Below are 17,981 nucleotides of genomic sequence, written 5' to 3' on the forward strand. Positions count from 1 at the left end.
GAAAAAGTATCAGCTGTAATTGAACAAGGCTGAATTAAATATTTTAACCATTTTAAATTGGTTCCTTCCTAGGTGTTTTTTTTTAATATATCTAATTTTTTATATTTATTATTAAACATAATTGAAACCATTCTTCTCTACATTTTTATATTCCTGCTTACTTACATTATATGATGAGCATTTTCTTATTAAGTTTTAATGACTGTACAACATTTTAGTTTATGGTGTAATTTATATAACCAATCTTCTATTTTTAGATATTTAAGCTGTTGTCACCTTTACACTGCTCTAAATAGCATTTTCATGAAAATGTTTGTATAAATACCTCTATATTTCCTTATATTGGATTCCCAAACATGGGACTACTGGATCAAAGATTATGTATAGATTTATGAAATTTGCTACACAATGCTTGTGTTCTAGATTAGTATTGTTCAATATGGTAACCAACCACTAACTACATGTGGCTACATTTATATTCAAATGTAACTGGTTCCTCTGTTGCACTGGCCACTAGCCTTAGTCCTTAGTAATCACACGTGGCTGGTAGTTACCATATTGGACAATGCAGGCAGAGATTATTTCCATCACTTCGGAAAGTTCCAGTGGATAGTGCTGTTTTAGAGAAGCCATACTTTTTTATCTCCATGATTGATCCCTCCATCCTTTTACCAGCATTAAGTATTACTGCTTTTAAGTTTTATTCATTTGATAGGTAAAGAAGGGGGGTCTCAACCAGATAACTGTTTCTAACTAGAGCTGACCCATTTTGTTAGAAGTTGTATTTCCTCTAGGAATGATCTCACTTTGCTAGTCATGATATTTTTCTAGATGTGTTTAGGAAGTTACTGTAAAGGAGCTCTGCGTCACATTCTCATCTCCATGGCTATGTCCTACACCAGGGCAAATGACGTCTCTACTGACAACTGTGGAAATAGTCTTTCCAAGTGAGGGTGACAGTTGCCACCCTCAGGTTTTCCATTGCTTCTCTTCCTCTTTTTCTTTCTTCTGATATTTGGGGTATTTGTGCTTGTCTTCCTAGCTGTCAAACTTTGGTTTAGTGAAGATATGGTTGGGCTGCTTCCATGCCTCTCGGCATGGATCCACACTATCTTCTCACCCCATTCCTGTACTCCAGCCAGAGCAACCCCACCGCACCCAGTTTCCAGTGAGTACTTACCAAACGCTATCTAGTGAAATGCCACACATTTAAGGGCGGCAGAAAAGTGAAAAGTAGCTAATTTTATTTCTAATGGAATACTTGGTCTCAGAGACAGAGCCTATTTAAATTTATACTAAATATTTGCTTCCCAACAGCAAACATGGTCCCGCTTCACTCTCTCGGTGCCCATGATTTATTTCACAATTTTCCCTTCCTTGCTTGACTACTGTGAAATAGGAAACCAAATGCTGTCAAAGATGACTATGAATAATGTGTGAGGCAAACAAGGATCCAGGCTACAGTCCTTTCTTTTTCTTTGCTTTAATCCCTAGCAACAGTAAAAATTAATCTACAGAACCATTCAGGGATGAAAGAGGGGTGGGGAGGCCTTGCAGACACACTCAGAGCCTACTGCCTAAAATGTTGCCCAAATTCAGCTGAAAGCAAACTACCTTCAGCAGGTAAAGTAGATTGAAAGCTGCATAAAAGTATCCTTACTTCTCATTTCCACAGTGAGGCCAAAATTGATCTTACAAGATAAAGTTTACCTCAAAAACACATTTGTAAGCATTTTCCATTCTTTTCAATGATAATAAAAACAGACACGGCTAGAACCAGAATTAAAAATGGGAGCAAAGGGGGCACCTGGGTGGCTCAGTGGGTTAAAGCCTCTGCCTTGGGGCGCCTGGGTGGCTCAGTGGGTTAGGCGGCTGCCTTCAGCTCAGGTCATGATTCCAGGGTCCTGGGATCGAGCCCCGCATCGGGCTCCCTGCTCAGCGGAGAGCCTGCTTCTCTCTCTCTCCCTCCGACTGCTGTTCTGCTTACTTGTGCTCTCTGTCATATAGACAAATAAAATCTTTAAAAAAAAAAAAAAAAGCCTCTGCCTTTGGCTCAGGTCATAATCTCAGGGTCCTGGGATTGAGCCCCGCATCCCTGCTCAGCAGGGAGCCTGCTTCCTCCCTCTATCTCTCTGCCCACTTGTGATCTCTGTCAAATAAATAAACTCTTAAAAAAAAAAAAAAAAAAAAAGCAAAGGCCAAGTGGATTACTGAGCATTTAGCGCCACCTTGTGGCAACACATCCCAATCTCAGGCCCTTTTGAGGACCTCAAGATTTAAAAAGATAGTGGTCTGGAAGAGGAATTAGGATTTAACAATGGGAGAGGGTATTTTCTTGGGGAATACAAACTAACAGAAATAACTAGCACCTGGCTGGCACTTTTTAGTAAACAAAGCACTCCCAAGTGAATGATCTCATTCAGTCCTGGCAGCTGCTCTGTGCTATAGGTCACAAAGAGCTCAGCCTTAAGAGATGTGAAAGCTGAGGCTCCGAAGAGCGGGTGACTTGTGGGAGGCAAAGTCCTGCACTTGAACCCAGATTTCCAAATCACATGACACAAATTTATTAGCATTACTGTATGTAGTATATGCCAAAAACTCAAAAGAAGTACCTCATACTCCAAGGTACAGTAATATATATATTATGTAGTACACATACCATATAATACTATGGTACTTACACTATTTTCTATCATTTTTTTTTTTTTTTTAAGATTTTATTTGACAGAGAGAGACAACGAGAGGGAACACAAGCAAGGGGAGTGGGAGGAGAAGCAGGTTTCCCGCTGAGCAGGGAGCCCGATGCGGGGCTCAATCCCAGGATCCTGGGATCATGACCTGAGCTGAAGGCAGATGCCCAACGACTGAGCCACCCAGATGTCCCTATAATATTTTTAACTAGTACTCACTGCCTTTCTGGAGCTGCTTTCTGTCTGTGAAGACAAGGCAATATTGGTGAACTCTGTAGTCTATGATTCAACAAACGATGTTCAAGTTTTGCTACTGAATTGTGGCTTTGCTTTCCTCGTCCCTGGGCACCAACCTAAGGAAATCCCTGCTGTTCTACGTCTTAACCTAGGGAGCAATAACAGAGGTTTGCCTGGGGAGAATCAACGGGGGGACACAGAAGCAGGGAAACTGAAGCCTTGTTTTTATAATACTTAGCCTTATTTTTGTTGTTTCTTCATCTAATCCATTGGCTCATAACTAAAACTCTGATAGATATGTCACGTCCTTCATTTAAGTAGATTTTACAACCATTGTATTTTAAAGTGGGTCACTGAGAGGTTACCTTGCTCAGTGTCCAAGGTAGATAGTAGCTTACAGGCCAACTTTAAATATTCCAAGTGAAAACTCTGCAGTCCCTCCTTTAAGGGGTAGGACTGTCCTTTCAGGAATTAGGCAGGGAGCCATGGTGGGTTCTTAAGTCCTAGGAAAAGCTGCATTTGTGAAACTCTGGTCTTGAAGAGGCACATAAATGAACTGAAGCGGGGAGAAATGGGCAAATGAGAGACACTGGGAAGAGAACAAAAGAGAACAATCCTTCAGGCTAAAAATATACTTAGATGTGTTATTTTAGTCTATTTGACCTCATTTTCCCACAGGGTTGCCTGACATGCTGCCTAGAGACATACTTACCGAATCACAGGACTGACAGCAAGGATCTCTAAGTGCTTATGCTTTCTCCTTCGTGGAATTTTAGTCAGAGAGCATGGCTTCGTTACATCATACCATAAAACTTCCTTTACTTTTCAGGCCTGGCAATTTTATTTGCATTTCTATAAAACACACACAAGACATCTGCTACTTTTTAATATAAAAATTACACATCCTCATTTAAAAAAATATAAAAATATCCAAAATAAAGTGTGACTTTAAGCTTTCCTCTACGAGGGGAGGCATAAACGTCAACCTCGTGAAAAGTCAGGACTTGGGATCCAGGCCCAGGGTCACAGGAGATGGGTTCTTAGGACACTTTCGGAATTTGCTCTGAAGGAAAACTCTTGGCACACACAGGCCTTCTTTTTTGTTCACAGTTTCACGAAACACGTACTCATTCACCACTTCTTCATAACCTGTGTCCATAAAGAGCCGAGCCAGGAATTCTGTAAGGCAAGCAGATCAACAATGCTCACAGTCTTGATACTACTACATTTGCTCTGCAGTGGTAAAGAGGAGGGCAGGGGTGATGGAAGGAATTTTTTTTTTTTAAAGATTCTATTTATTTGACAGACAGAGATCACATGTAGGCAGAGAGGCAGGCGGCGGGGGGAGGGGGAAGCAGGCTCCCTGCTAAGCAGAGCTGGACATGGGACCCGATCCCAGGACCCTGGGACCATGACCTGAGCCAAAGGCAGAGGCTTTAACCCACTGAGCCACCCAGGTGGACTTTTTGGGTTTTTTTTTTTTGTTTTTTTGTTTTTTTTTAATGTAAAAAAAGCTCCCATGCTAAAATTTATAGGAGTTGTTTTGGAAAGTGATACACTGCTACTTGTCTTCTTGCACCCAAATTGAAACCCTCAACTAAATAAGTTAATCAGAAAAGTTTAAGGACAACCTGCAGTATGGCCACCTTACCCTCTTATTATAAGACCCCAAATACAGAAGTCCAAGTAAAAAGAAACACAATTCCAAACTGGCTATATTTATACGTAGTCTTCATGTGTTCAATGTGTTTACATCAAACACCTCATCTATCTGAACATGACGGAGGAACAGCTGTGACCAGAGTGGGGAAACCCGACACTTTTGTGACTTTATTCAACCTCAATAATTTAACCCCAATAATCCATCACTACATGTTAAATGAAACAAATAGAATGGCTATGTGACAAAAATACTCCTAGTAAGAGCATTACTCTGCAGAATGTGCTCCAAAGCACTCCGCAGACATCACTGCATCTTCTCAATTACCTGCAATTGGTTGGCTCAGATTTCATGAATCAGAAACATTAAAACAAATTTTTAATTTTCACCTGACATTTTTGTGACTTTGTGGAGTTATTTTAATGGTAATCACTCATTTTTTATTTCATTCTAAACCCAGAGGAATATTTCATTTCAAGACATGTAAATGTTTATAAAAATAGAGTTTAAGAAGATATGTATTTTATGGTCCAAATCACTACGCAGGCTCAAAATACCAAGTATTAAGACTGAAATGGTGATCAGTGTTTTGATGTTTTTATCAAAATGACTTCTGAAAGACCCCTTTATAGCAAATTTGTGTACTTAACACCTTTACAGACAAAGACAAAGATTTCTTGCCTTTGTGACCTGGGAAGAGAATTTCCAGACATTATACAATCCTTCTTCTGTGTGTATTTCCAAGTTTATTTATTTTTTTTTAAGTTTTTTTTTGTTTTTTTTGTTTTATTTGACACAGAGAGAGAGATAGAGAGAGATAGAGAGGGAGCATACGCAGGGGGACTGGAAGAGGGCAAAGCAGGCTTCCCACTGAGCAGCGAGTCTGATGTGGGCCTCCATCCCAGGACCCGGAGATCGTGATCTGAGGTGAAGGCAGACACTTAACGACTGAGCCACCCAGGTGCCCTACTTTTTTTTTTTTTTTTTTTTTACGTAATCTCTACACCCAACATGGGGCTTGAACTCATAACCCTGAGATCAAGAGTTGCATGCTCTTCCAAATAAGCCAGCCAGGGGCCCCTGTCCTACTTGTTTTGTGACTGAACAATGTGAAAATCCTGCTTTGCCCTCCGCCTTTTCCAGCACAGTTCCTGATAGGGCATACACGTGGCATGTCAGAGCCAGTCCATTAACCCAGGCTCGCTAACAGGACACCATCACCAGAGGAGGCTTGTGAGCGCACCATGGTGAGAGCTGTGTCCCTGTCATCCCAGGTGCTGGGTGAGTGGTGTGTGCTGGAGATGGATCCAGCCAGGACCCTGTGCATGTGTGCTCTGCAATGCCGCGCCCACCCCAACCAGGACCACAGTGATAATGCATGTAATGAATAATGCAGAAATAAAAGCAAATTTCATTAAACTTACCATCAGTAAAAAAATATGATCTGGTTCCATCTTGTCTAGCGTAGAAGTTTTCTCCAAGTTTGCTGCCAGCTCTAAACCTGAGCATGGCATGATCATACAGCCCATAGTCCCGAAACAAGACGCTTTTGCCTGGTTTTAATACCTATGAAACAAAAGCAGGTGGCACTTAACATATTGATGGCTCAATAAAACTTAAAATAAAATCTGACTGTTTAGGGATCAAAATAACCTACAAGGAACCAGACTGAACTATCCATAGTATGAAGGAAAAAGGGCCTCCTAAAGATATAGCAACACCTGCAGGGCCCCATACATTGCAGAAATACTTCTCAGCACTTACAAGGTCTAGTGTCACAGAATTAAAATGTTAATGACATTAAATGAAAATAGACTTATCTTCTTTAAAGCATGTTCTCCCAACATTTTATTAACCATCTCCTAGTATATGACCCTGCAGGCAAACTGTCTCTTTAAAAAAATATGTCATTTCGTCTTCTTACGGCTTCTTGTTGGCTTTCCTCATTCTGAGTCTCAGATGGGGTCCACTGTGCTAAAATTATGCAGAGCGTGCCCACCATGCTAATAATAGTTGACAGCACTCTGCAGTTTCTCTGACAGGAGGGAGGAAGGACTATTAGCCTCATGTGAGATGAGGAAATAGACACCAGGTAAGTGATTTGTCCATGATTCACAGAGGCCACTAAGTGGGGGAGTCAAGACTCACATTTGGGTCAAAAGGCAGCACAAAGTAGACCAGAGACATCTTTTAGCCCTGGACCTGGACAGGTGTAGGGGGACGTGTTATTTCCAATTCCATCCAAACTACTGACAAAAAAGAGAGGCTATGGGGGGAGGGGTAACTGAGTATTCTTCTCTTGCACTGTGCTTCTTGGTAGAACACCCTCAGGCCAGTGCAGTAGTGCAGGGAAGGGGATCAGTGGCAGGCCCAGCTGGGAGTCCCTCACTAAAGCCTTTCAGAGATAGGTGTCTCAAAAACTGGGAGGTGGCTTCAGCAGGATGTAGGTACAACCACCTCTAACTTACAAAGCAAACACCATATGCTTTTCAGAATGAAAAGGGGTACACATTATGACATTTGCTTTTTATGTGAGAATTCCTTCAAGCTACATTAACACTACCAAGGAAGAGAGGACTTTACAGAATCTTATTCTGATTCATTACATCAGTAAGATGATTTTTAAGACATGACATATACTATTACAACAGATTTTTGATGCAGTTTGATGTACTTCCTCTTCTGAACAGAGTAGGAAAGACTGTCCCTAATACTTCCAAGTGTGCTGCAGATTTCCTCATTTAGTAAATTCTATCAATGCAAGCATGCGTTTTAAATATTGTCCATAAAGAGCCTCCTGGATAAATACAACCTACCTTAGCTTAGTCCGAGATGCTAAATTTTAAAAAATGTGAATAGTTGCCAAGAAAATTCTGAAAAATTTAATTTATATGAAAAAGACTTATTCTTAATTATAGAATGAAGAAAGGGCTACAGGGAGAGTGGAAAGAGCACTCACTCAGGAATTTGGAAATCTGGATTCATATTCCTGTTCTTCCATAACTAGCTGAATGACCTTGAGCAAGTAATTTCATCCCTGAGTTTTCCTGTGGGTAAAAAAGTTTGATACTAATGCCTCCTTTAATCCTGGTGCTGTATAGCTAACCAGGAATTTCTCACTGTTATGTTTCCTCACTCTCCAAACACCCCCAGAAAGTAGGGTAGGGCAGGTCTGTTACACCTGCTTTACAGCAAGTAAGGCTCAGAGTCAAAGTGACTTGCCTGAGGTTTCAAGGCAAGTTGGTGGCATTGGCAAATACCCAGGTCTCCTGGTGAGAGAATTTTGTCTATTTTTACTTCATTATTCTATTCCAAAACGACGGAAGGTTATCTTTCAGTTTAAACTTACGTAGTTTAACAAATTCTCTGGTGTCAACACTCTACAGTAATCACATCTACCTTAAAACAGCTTATTACTGTGGTTGCTCATGCAAGGCTTCAGAGCTGCCCCAAGGGTGTCTGTCTTATTATTGTCAGAGGCTGAGAGATCGCTTCTCCTTCTGGTAATTTCCTGATGAAGCACACGATTTCAAATCAAGGAGCCAGTCACTATGCATGAGGCAGAGAGCCGGCAATCCACTAGGCTGTGAACTCATTCCACATCAGCAGAAAAAAGATTTCTATTAGGGGTAAAAATAGAAAGGATTGCTGAAATGGAATTTGCTACTAAAGAAAGATTACAATGAGGGTCAGGGGACAAGTGTGGATTGAGACAGATCATCTCAATTAAAAAAATATATATTAACACTTCATTACTATTAAAATATAGATAGTATATGTTTTCATTTAAATCAAGAATAGGCATATCCTCAACAACACTTGGCTTTGTCAGACTTAATTCTGGCAAATCTAACAGAGTCTCACTGGGGTTTTATTTTACATTTCCTGGGTTACTGAGGTTATCTTTTCGTAGGTGTGTTCTCTTCAATAAAACAACTATTCATGTCTGCCACTCTTCTATTAATTTGTTTCCTTTTCTTACACAGGAATTCTGGATACTAATCTTTCATCAGTTCTACGGACTTCAAATTACTTTTCCCAAGTTGTTTTTAAATTCCTTTGTATAATATTGTCTTTTGAAGAACAGAAACTCCTACTTTTATTATAATCATATTTATGCTTAGAATGCTTCGGGTCTTGAGAAATTTTTCCCCACTCGGAGGTCATAAAGATACTTTCCTATATTTTCTTCTGAAAGGCTTAAACTTTTATCTTTTCCATTTAAGTCTTTAATACACCTGAAAATGACTTTTGTGGAGGATGTGAGGAGGGTAATCTCATTCTCTCCTGCATGGACACTCAGTGGTCCCAGTAGCCACTCACTCAACAGTCCTTCTTTTCCCAGTGATCTTCATCGTCACCTCCATCATACAGCAAATTTCTATTTATGCATGGATTTTTAAGCTATCACATTCAATTTGTCCCTCTGCCAACACTATTCTGTCTTAATCACTGCAACAGTAAGTCCTTATATCTGGTATATCTGGTAGGGTATCAATCTCTCCCATCTCATTCTTTGTCAGGAGTGTTCTGACCCTTTGTTCTTTCAAGTAAACTTAGAATCAGTTTGTCAATCTCCTTGGCGGGGGCGGGGGGAATGGAACACCCTACCAAAAAACCCCAAAACAGCCAAACAAAAAAATTAATAAAATGTATAATACTAAATGGAAAAGTAAAATTGCACAATGCATGTTACTCTTTTTTAGGTATATAGCTCAGTACGTTTTATAAGTACATTATATTCATCTTACACTTTCATAGTCTTTCAATATTTTCTAGTCAGACAATTACATTATCTACAAATAATGAGTTTTGTCTCTCATCCTTGTTTTTTTCTCCATCTTTTTTTGTTGTCTTTTTGAGCTGATTAGGACCTCCCTGTAATCGTGAAAGGAAGTACTGACAGTAGGTCCTCTCATCCCCATAAAGTTCTAAATACTCCTTATTCTCTCCCTGTCTCAAACTTCTCCCAGTCCCTGAAACCCTTTATCAGTGAAATCACTGGTATCCACCTCTTCAGAATTCAGATTCTTATGCTAACAGACTGTCCCCTGAGGAAACTATTTTTCCTGCCATATACTGACTACATGGCCTACCCATAGTGAGAATGAGGAGACTCTGTAAATCTAGGCATGAGCCTCAGAAGGGAGGTAAGCAAAAATATCAGGATGTCCAACCTCTAGGCTCCAAATCACTAACCTGGTAAATATTTTTTAAGACAAGGTGCATCTTATCAGGGTGAACAGCAGACAGTACAAATATCAACAAGACAACATCCACAGACTCTGGGGGCACATGTTCCAGAAGGTCATCTTTGGTTAGATCACACTGGAATACCTTGCATCTTTCTGCGTTGTATAAAGGATTTTGCTAGAGAAGAGGGAGAAAGTAAAGGAATTTTAATGCAACATCCATGTTGACACACACAGAAAAATACAGCATCAAAAGGAGATTCAATGGAAAAAAATAAAAAGAGATCCTATTTCCACTAGTGCACTGTTGCACAAAAATCAAATATCACTTTGTTACTGGGTAAAACTGAGTAATGTAGCATTTGTACACTAAAGCATGTAGTAGACAATATCGCTATGAGGGGCAAGATTTCATTTTAACAAATCACCTTTAACTGAGGAGAGGACACAAACTATCACATATTCAAAGCTGATCATTTTAGAAGTACATATTTCTAAAGGGATGATTAAGTGCAAACTGACCTATTTCTTCTTTAATCCTCCTTTGAATCACCTTCTACAAATCTATTTTTTTTTTTTTTTTTTTTTAAATCCTCTCACAAGTCCTTCCAAATCTACTCATGAAGATGCTCCCACAGTTCTTTGGGCATATTTTCCCTTGAGGCAGCAAGCTAAGTAAACCTAACTTTTCTTTTCTTTTCCTTTGCCACAACTGTGTTCCTGTACATGGTGGATGGTGGGTTTAAGAGCATTACAATAAAAGATAATACATAAGAGTATCATAAAGAAAGAGTATCATAAAGTGTAAGGTGTTACAAGAGCATTATAAAAAAATATTAATCTTTTCTGTAGTATAAATAAGGACTCGAATAAACACAAAGGTAATGGATGGGTAGATTCAATACTGAAATGATGTCAATTCCACCTATAATTCCACTTCTAAATCCAATACGATCTCAACAGAATCCCAGTAGATTTCTAGAAACTTGACAAGACAAATTTAATTCATCTGGAGGCAAAAAAACTTTTAAACTAATTGAAGGAGGAGGTACACTCCTGACATCAAAACTTACTACAAAATGTAGTACTAAAACAGTAAGGTTTGAGAATGGGGACAAATAAATCACTGAGACAGAAGAGAGTTCACAACACAGAGCCCCTCTATATAGAGGAATTTAGTATTGCGTATGACAAAAGACACATGACAAAGATGACAAGTATATCAAAAAACATAGATAATAAAGGTGGCAATTATCAGGAAAGGAAAATGAATTTCTTATTCAATTTATTGTGTTTGAACAACTAGTATCACACTTGTGTTAAAGCATGATTGGTTACCCAGATTAATTAAAGGTCTTCTGGTTTCAGTTCAAAGATATACAGCGGTATAAAAATGTAGCTCCCATCCTTACAGTAAGAAAAAAAATGGACAGACAGCAAAGTAATGACATTTTGGTGAACCCATTAAAGAACAGAGGCCAAAGAACCACTAGCCATCCTAAAATATGGAGACAGAGAAGTGCCTTCTGGGTGAGACAGAACCTAGGCATTTGTTTCCCTGAGGCCTCCCCACTGGAAAGATAAAACTAGAAATTTGGTAAACCGCTGGAGACTGAGTGTGGCTGTTATAGTGTGAAGTCCCTGGGGGCTGAAGTAACAGAGGTGTTCCCATCCTCTTATAGGTGTTTCCTCTGGGGACAGCATGGGGCTTGCTAAGAGGATGGCCTTTCTCATCTCCTTTAAGGAAGAAGACTTAAAATGCAGGGGAAAGGTCATCTGAGGCCTACAGCCTTAAGGTACTGATAGAATGCCACTGGGGGAAGGAAAATACTCTGCTCAGACCCAGTTTTAATCTTTTTTTCTAAGTTGGTGGGTTTTTTTGTTGTTGTTTTTTTATTTTTTTAAGTAATCTCTACACCCAATATTGGGCTCCAGCTCACAATCCCAGGATCAGGAGTTGTATGCTCTTCCAACTAAGCCAGCCAGGCACCCCAAACCTAGTCTTAATCTGAAGGGAGAATGACCTCAACACCAGAAAGGAGGATACAGGTATATACCTCCTGATGGAGGGAAGGGAGAGAAAAGCTCTAGCCGTGGAGCAGCAGACATACTTGTGAAGATCACATGCTGGGACACAGGCCCACTACGCAGTTCAGAAACTGAGAATCGGATAATAATCTCTTCTCCCACACCTTACCAACAAGTGTCCAGTGCTAATAACAACAGTGGATTGCAGCTAGGAAAGCTGTGAGAGACTGGCTCTTTACAAGGAACAGTATAATGAGAAGACCCAAAGCCAAAAGGGGAGACATGAACCAAGTCACCAGAGAAGTCTGAAGTCTCTGGTGTCCATAACAACAATAAACCTCACGGGTAACTATAGCAACAGTAGATTTCAAACACAGCTCAACTCCTGTCTAGGTTATTACAAATCCTTATTACCTCAGTATCCCACTGCCCTATCTAACATATCTGGCTTTCAGCAAAAGACTACAAGGCATACCAAAAGGCAAGAAAAGAGAGTCTGAAGAGATAAAGCAATAATCAGAATCAGACTCAAATATGACATCAATACAGGAACTGAAGTTTGAGGATTTAAAATAACTGTGATTAATATTAAAGGCTCTAATGAAAAAGATAAAATTCAAGATCAGATAGGTAATTTCAGCAGAGAAATAGAAACTACAAAAAGAATCAATTAGACATACTAAAAATAAGAAACACAGTAACAAAAATGAATGCTGCCTAAAGGTTCATCAAAGCTTACTGCCTAGAAGGAAACCGTGAACTTGATGACAGGATGAAAGAAATTATACAAACTGAAAATACAAAGAGAAAAAAAATTAAAAAACAAAACAAAACATCAAAACACCATCCGAGAGCTGTGGGACAATAGCAAATAGTTTAACATATATGTAATGAATCTTAGAAGAAAAGAGAACAGAGCTGAAGAAATAGTGGCCAAAATTTTTTTCCAGATTAATTAAAAAACATAACCAAAACTTAAAAAAAAAAAAATATATATATATATATATATATACACACACACACACACACATAGTTACAAAACTCCCAAACAAGACATAAAAGCTTAGAACCTTGAAAGGAAAAGATTAATAAATTTGCACATAATTTAAATTCTATCAAAAGACAATACCATAGGGCACCTGGGTGGCTCAGCAGGTTAAGCCTCTGCCTTCAGCTCAGGTCATGATCTCAGGGTCCTGGGATCTCCCGCATCAGGCTTTCTGCTCAGCAGGGAGCCTGCTTCTCTCTCTCTCTGCCTGCCTCTCTGCCTACTTGTGATCTCTCTGTGTCAAATAAATAAAATCTTAAAAAAAAAAAAGACAATACCATAAATGCTAACTAGAAATGTTTGCAAAAAAATCTAACAATATTCAGAATACACCATAAAGATAAGAAAATGACAGAAAAGTGAGCACAGGTTATGAAGAGACAATTCATTGTATAATGCAAACCCCACCTGCGGTTCTTTTGTATTTTGTTTACTATTTAATCTCAGCGTTTTGTTTACTACTTAATCCCCTTAAACTGGCACATATGAGGCTCTCGATAAATATATGTGGAATAAAAGAACTCACGATCACAAGAAAAATTAATGCCTAGTTACATATATAAGAAATAAACATTAAAATATGAAATATTACTTTTTGCCCATAAGATTGGGAGATATAAAAAAACTGATATGAAATGGTGAGAGCAAGGGTACCTGAACTGCTCAGTAGGTTAAGCATCTGCCTATAGCTCAGGTTATGATCTCAGGGGGGACTGAGTCCTACTTCCTCCCCCACTCCCTGCTCAGTGGAGAACCTGCTTCTTCTCTGCCTCCATGCCCCCCATCACTCTGAGCCCCCCACAACTCCTGCGTGCATGCTCTCTTTTGCTGTCAAATAAATAAAATCTTTAAAAAAGAAATGGTGAGGGCGTAGCTAGAATGGTAGCTATATGTTAAAATCTATATATTAAATTTTAAAAAACATATATGAAACATTAAAATTTAAATGTGTATGCTTTCTCTCCAAGGAATTCTTCCATTACCATAGAGAAAAGTATACACACGTGTTTTGGAGAGCAGTGCATAATGCTGATTACATTAACTCTATTTGTAAGAGTAAAAAATTAGAAGTGATTTAAACAAATACCAACAGGTAACTGTTATAGTATATCCATCCTATGGAATACTACAACACATAAAATATGGTAGACCTACATGTACTAAGATATGATGTGAGTGAAGAAAGCAAGTTACAGTACAATGTGATACTATTATTAATAAAACTTCTAGGGGAGCCTGTGTGGCTCAGTGGGTTCATTGTCCAACTCTTTGATTTCAGCTCAGGTCATGATCTTGGGGTTTTTGGGATCAGTACCACACTTGGCTCCATGCTCAATTGGAGTTAGCATGTTCCTCTCCTTCCACATCTGCCTCTGCCCACAAACCCCCCTGCAAACTTTCTTTCTCTCTAAAGTAAGTACATAAACAAAATCTTAAAAAACAACAACAAAACTTCTAATGGATGCTAAAACTATGAAAGGTTGATGGAAAATTAAGTATTTGAAAAAGTATCCCCCACATATTTGTTAATGGCAAAAGATAAATATTTGTACCCCTTAGGAAGCTACCTTTTAGGTAGGAATTAGGTAGTTACTACCTTAACCCAATGATCAACACTAAAGCATCACTTATAGTGGGGTTATCAGACATGAATGCCTCCAGACAAGATGCAGTATCAAAGATACAACATCACCTATACAGTATTTTTGCCAAAAATATTTTACCTGATTTAAATCTAACTTCTAGTTTACAGGAAATACAGGTGATAAAGAAACAAGTTGAACAATGATATGAATTAACAATCAGACCAGTTTGGAATGTGGGACCGCATTACAGAAAATGGCTTGCTCTCCAAAAACTCAGTGCCAGTGGGGAAAAGGTCAAGGGCAGGAACGTTTTAGACTAAGGAGATTTAAGGTACATTAAGAAGTACAAGATGTAGTCCTTGACTAAATGCAGCTATAAGACACATATGGCATGGAGCACTGAGTGTGGTGCATAAACAATGAATCTCGGAACACTGGAAAAATAAAATAAAATAAAATAAAATAATTAAAAAAAAAAGATACCTAGGAAAAAGTCCTTATTTTTTTGAGTATGTTTGGAGACATATTTAGGAGGGAAGTGTCCTGACATCTCTACTTTACTTTAAAATAGTTCAGCAGAGGCACCTGGGTGGCTCAGTCAGGCGTCCAACTCTTGATTTCGCTCAGATCATGACCTAGGATCATTGAGATCAAGCCCTTTGTGGTGCTCTGCACTCAGCACAGAGTCTTGTTTAAAAAGTTCTCTCTCTGGGGCACCTGGGTGGCTCAGTGGGTTAAGCCTTTGCCTTCAGCTCAGGTTGTGATCCCAGCATCCTGGGATCGAGGCCCATATTGGTCTCCCAGCTTGGCGGGAAGCCTGCTTCTCTCTCTCCCACTCCCCCTGCTTGTATTCCCTCTCTTGCAGTCTCTCTCTCTCAAATAAATAAATAAAATCTTTTAAAACATAAATAAAAAGCTCTCTCTCTTCCTCTGTCCCTCCCTACACTTGTGTGGGCATGTTATCCTTCTTTCCATCTCTAAACAAATAAATAAGTAAAATCTTTTTAAAATAGTTCAGCAAAGAAATAAGTGTATAAAGCAAATGTGGCAAAATGTTGGCAATCAGTAAATCTGGGTGTCATTTTGGTAACTCTACTTTTCTGAAAAAAGCTATGTTTTTGCCGGTACTATATATGTATGTGATCAGGAAAACCATATTCATGGTGATCACAGCTGGTTAGCTTCAAAGAGAGGACAGGAATTAGGCATATGAGTAGAAAGGTGGGAGGTCAGAAAAATCTAAGAAAATAGCAACACAACAGAACACATGGATGGAGCACCAACCTTGACGTATTCAACGGCTCTTGGAGAAAAATCACAGGCATAGGCAAAGATATTCAGATCTTCTTCTAAAAGTGGGAATAAACAGTTCCCAACACCACAGCCAGCTTCAAGTATAGTCAATTTTTGATCTTCAAACTAAGGAAAGAGGACCCAAAGTCGTAACATGCTACATTTGCATCACAAAGAAACAAAGTGTACTCTAAGAATACCTCTCATAACAGGAGAGACAAGGTGTCTGCCCCCACCCTGCGCCCCCATCGACAGTAAACAAATGAACTGATAACCTAAAGTTAATACTGACACCTCACTTGTCACCAACATTGGGAAGCATAAAGGCTAAGAAAACAGGCTCTGGGACTAAACTGCTTGCTCTGGAATCTCCTCCCCCAACCTGTGTTCTATCACTGGCCAAATCACTTAAACAGCTTTGTGCTTCACTTTCACCGGCAAGTGGAAATAATCATGATGCCTACCTCAACAGTGTTTTTACAAGGCTTAAATTAGAGAGCACATTTAAAGTTCTAAAAAAGGGCCACAGTAAAGTGTTGATCATCTTTATCCTGAAGCTATCTGTCACTGAAGTCACCCAGTATGAAATTAACATTTACGACTTTCAGACTGAATTTAAGAAGTAGAAAATATCTACTAAAGCTCTCTTTCCTATGAATTATATAACCCAGAAACTGCTAAAGCTACTTGAAACCAAATAGTGTATTTCTAAGGAACAAAGCATTTTGACAAGCTTTGTAAATTTTCTACCTCACATTCCCCTCTGGAACGCAATAAACACTCCTGTTTACATTTAAAAATTTTTTTTAAATTAACATATAATGTATTATTTGCCCTAGGGGTACAGGTCTGTGAATCGTCAGGCTTACACACTTCACAGCACTCACCATAGCACATACCCTCCCCAATGTTCCTCTTCACATTTTAAATGAAAAACAACTCAAATAAGTTGCAGATTAGCTTACCTCTCTACATGATCTGAGCTCCTCAAACTCTCTGGTGGTCCAGTGTCTATCTTTGAAGAAGTTAGTACTATTTCTTTTGTAAAAAAGGTCCCAGTTCTTCTGAGCCTCTTTTTCCAGTTTTTGCTGCTTAAAATCAGACACCAAAGCCTGATCTCTTTTCAGTTTCTCCTCTTCTTCAGAGCTAAGAATCCTTGCCTGCAGCCCTTTCCTTTGCAAAGAAGCCATCTCCTAGATTTATGGTAAAATATTTAACACTGCTGAAGAGTCTCCATCCCAGAATAACCTGAGGAATTCAAGCTGATACTGCAGACACAGGCAGGGTTTTTCAGATGTGGTTTCTCAGGCTGGGTTCAAGCCTCAGGCAGCATCGGTTGCTTTGCAAGAAAAAGGAGGTGGTTCCGGTTCCTGGTTCTAGAAGTTTTTGAGACCCTGGGTTAGTGGTTCTAAAACAGTTCTTCCACCAAACAGTTCAATTCACCATTTACTAGACGCTGACTCTACACTAAACCAGGCCCATTACACAAGAGGTCGGTCACAAAGACGAAGACATACATAGTGCCTACCTTCAGAGAGCTCACCTTCAGTGACCAGCGCTCTCACGCACCGAACTGTAGTTCAAACCAGAACAAGTCAACTACTATATCAACTATTAGAAACTTAATCCTCTTTATTACAGAAATACTGTGACACCACGAACTAATCCGATATAAAAAAGACACGCCCAAGAACTGACTGAGAAACCTTGGGGAGAAAACGAATCTATTTTCGGGGCCCGTGAAAGGGGCGACTTACAACCACGAGAGCTCCCTGATCTGGGGATGGGTGGTCAAGTGGGATTATCGTTTCCCAAGAATCAGACACTCACTTTGGAGGTGGGGTGGGGAGAGGAGGAGAATTAGGAGCTAAGCCCGGGGACCTGCGTCTCTGATCGCACTCCCAAGAAGCTGTCTCACGAACCAGAGTGGGCGTCTCTTCCCAGAGGCTAAGGCTCTTGCTTCTCCATTAATGCGTGAAGGAGAAGAGGCCAATGACGCGCAGGGCAGGATCCGTCGGGCTCAGAGCGCTTGGGAGAACGAGGCAGCCCCGGCCGCCAGGGCCCGCGCAGAGCCGGCCACCCTGGCTCTTAGACCCGTGTTCAACTAGTTCGCCGCGCTCGGGCTCACCGTCATCAGTTCTTACATTCACCTGGACGGGCAGGACCGGACACACTCAGCCCTCAGCCCGGCCCCGGCCTCGGAAGCCGACTCGGGAAGCCGCGGCGCGGGGACAAACCCTCCTGGAG

At 39.9% G+C, this 17,981-nt stretch overlaps 1 protein-coding gene across 5 annotated transcripts; it reads right to left on the reverse strand.

Annotated features, from left to right (window-relative positions):
• Positions 1-3,732: 3,732 nt before the first annotated feature.
• On the reverse strand, positions 3,733-17,973 carry METTL6 (methyltransferase like 6). Of its 5 annotated transcripts, none has more exons than XM_032869737.1 (6): positions 17,885-17,973; positions 16,700-17,110; positions 15,726-15,860; positions 9,787-9,957; positions 6,012-6,153; positions 3,733-4,106 (listed from the first exon to the last, which is right to left on the reverse strand). In XM_032869737.1, exons 2-6 carry the CDS (start codon positions 16,922-16,924, stop codon positions 3,925-3,927), a joined length of 855 nt encoding a protein of 284 aa, XP_032725628.1. In that variant the 5' UTR covers positions 16,925-17,110; positions 17,885-17,973; the 3' UTR covers positions 3,733-3,924. The 5 variants fall into 5 exon arrangements, with proteins under 5 accessions (XP_032725628.1, XP_032725624.1, XP_032725627.1 ...); XM_032869733.1 differs by having other exon boundaries at positions 17,863-17,971; XM_032869736.1 differs by having other exon boundaries at positions 17,879-17,968.
• Between the last annotated feature and the right edge of the window lie 8 nt (positions 17,974-17,981).

The sequence above is a fragment of the Lontra canadensis genome, unplaced genomic scaffold, assembly GCF_010015895.1.
Source record: "Lontra canadensis isolate GAN:19392208 unplaced genomic scaffold, GSC_riverotter_1.0 scaffold38, whole genome shotgun sequence".
In the NCBI taxonomy this organism is placed as follows: Eukaryota; Metazoa; Chordata; class Mammalia; order Carnivora; family Mustelidae; genus Lontra; species Lontra canadensis.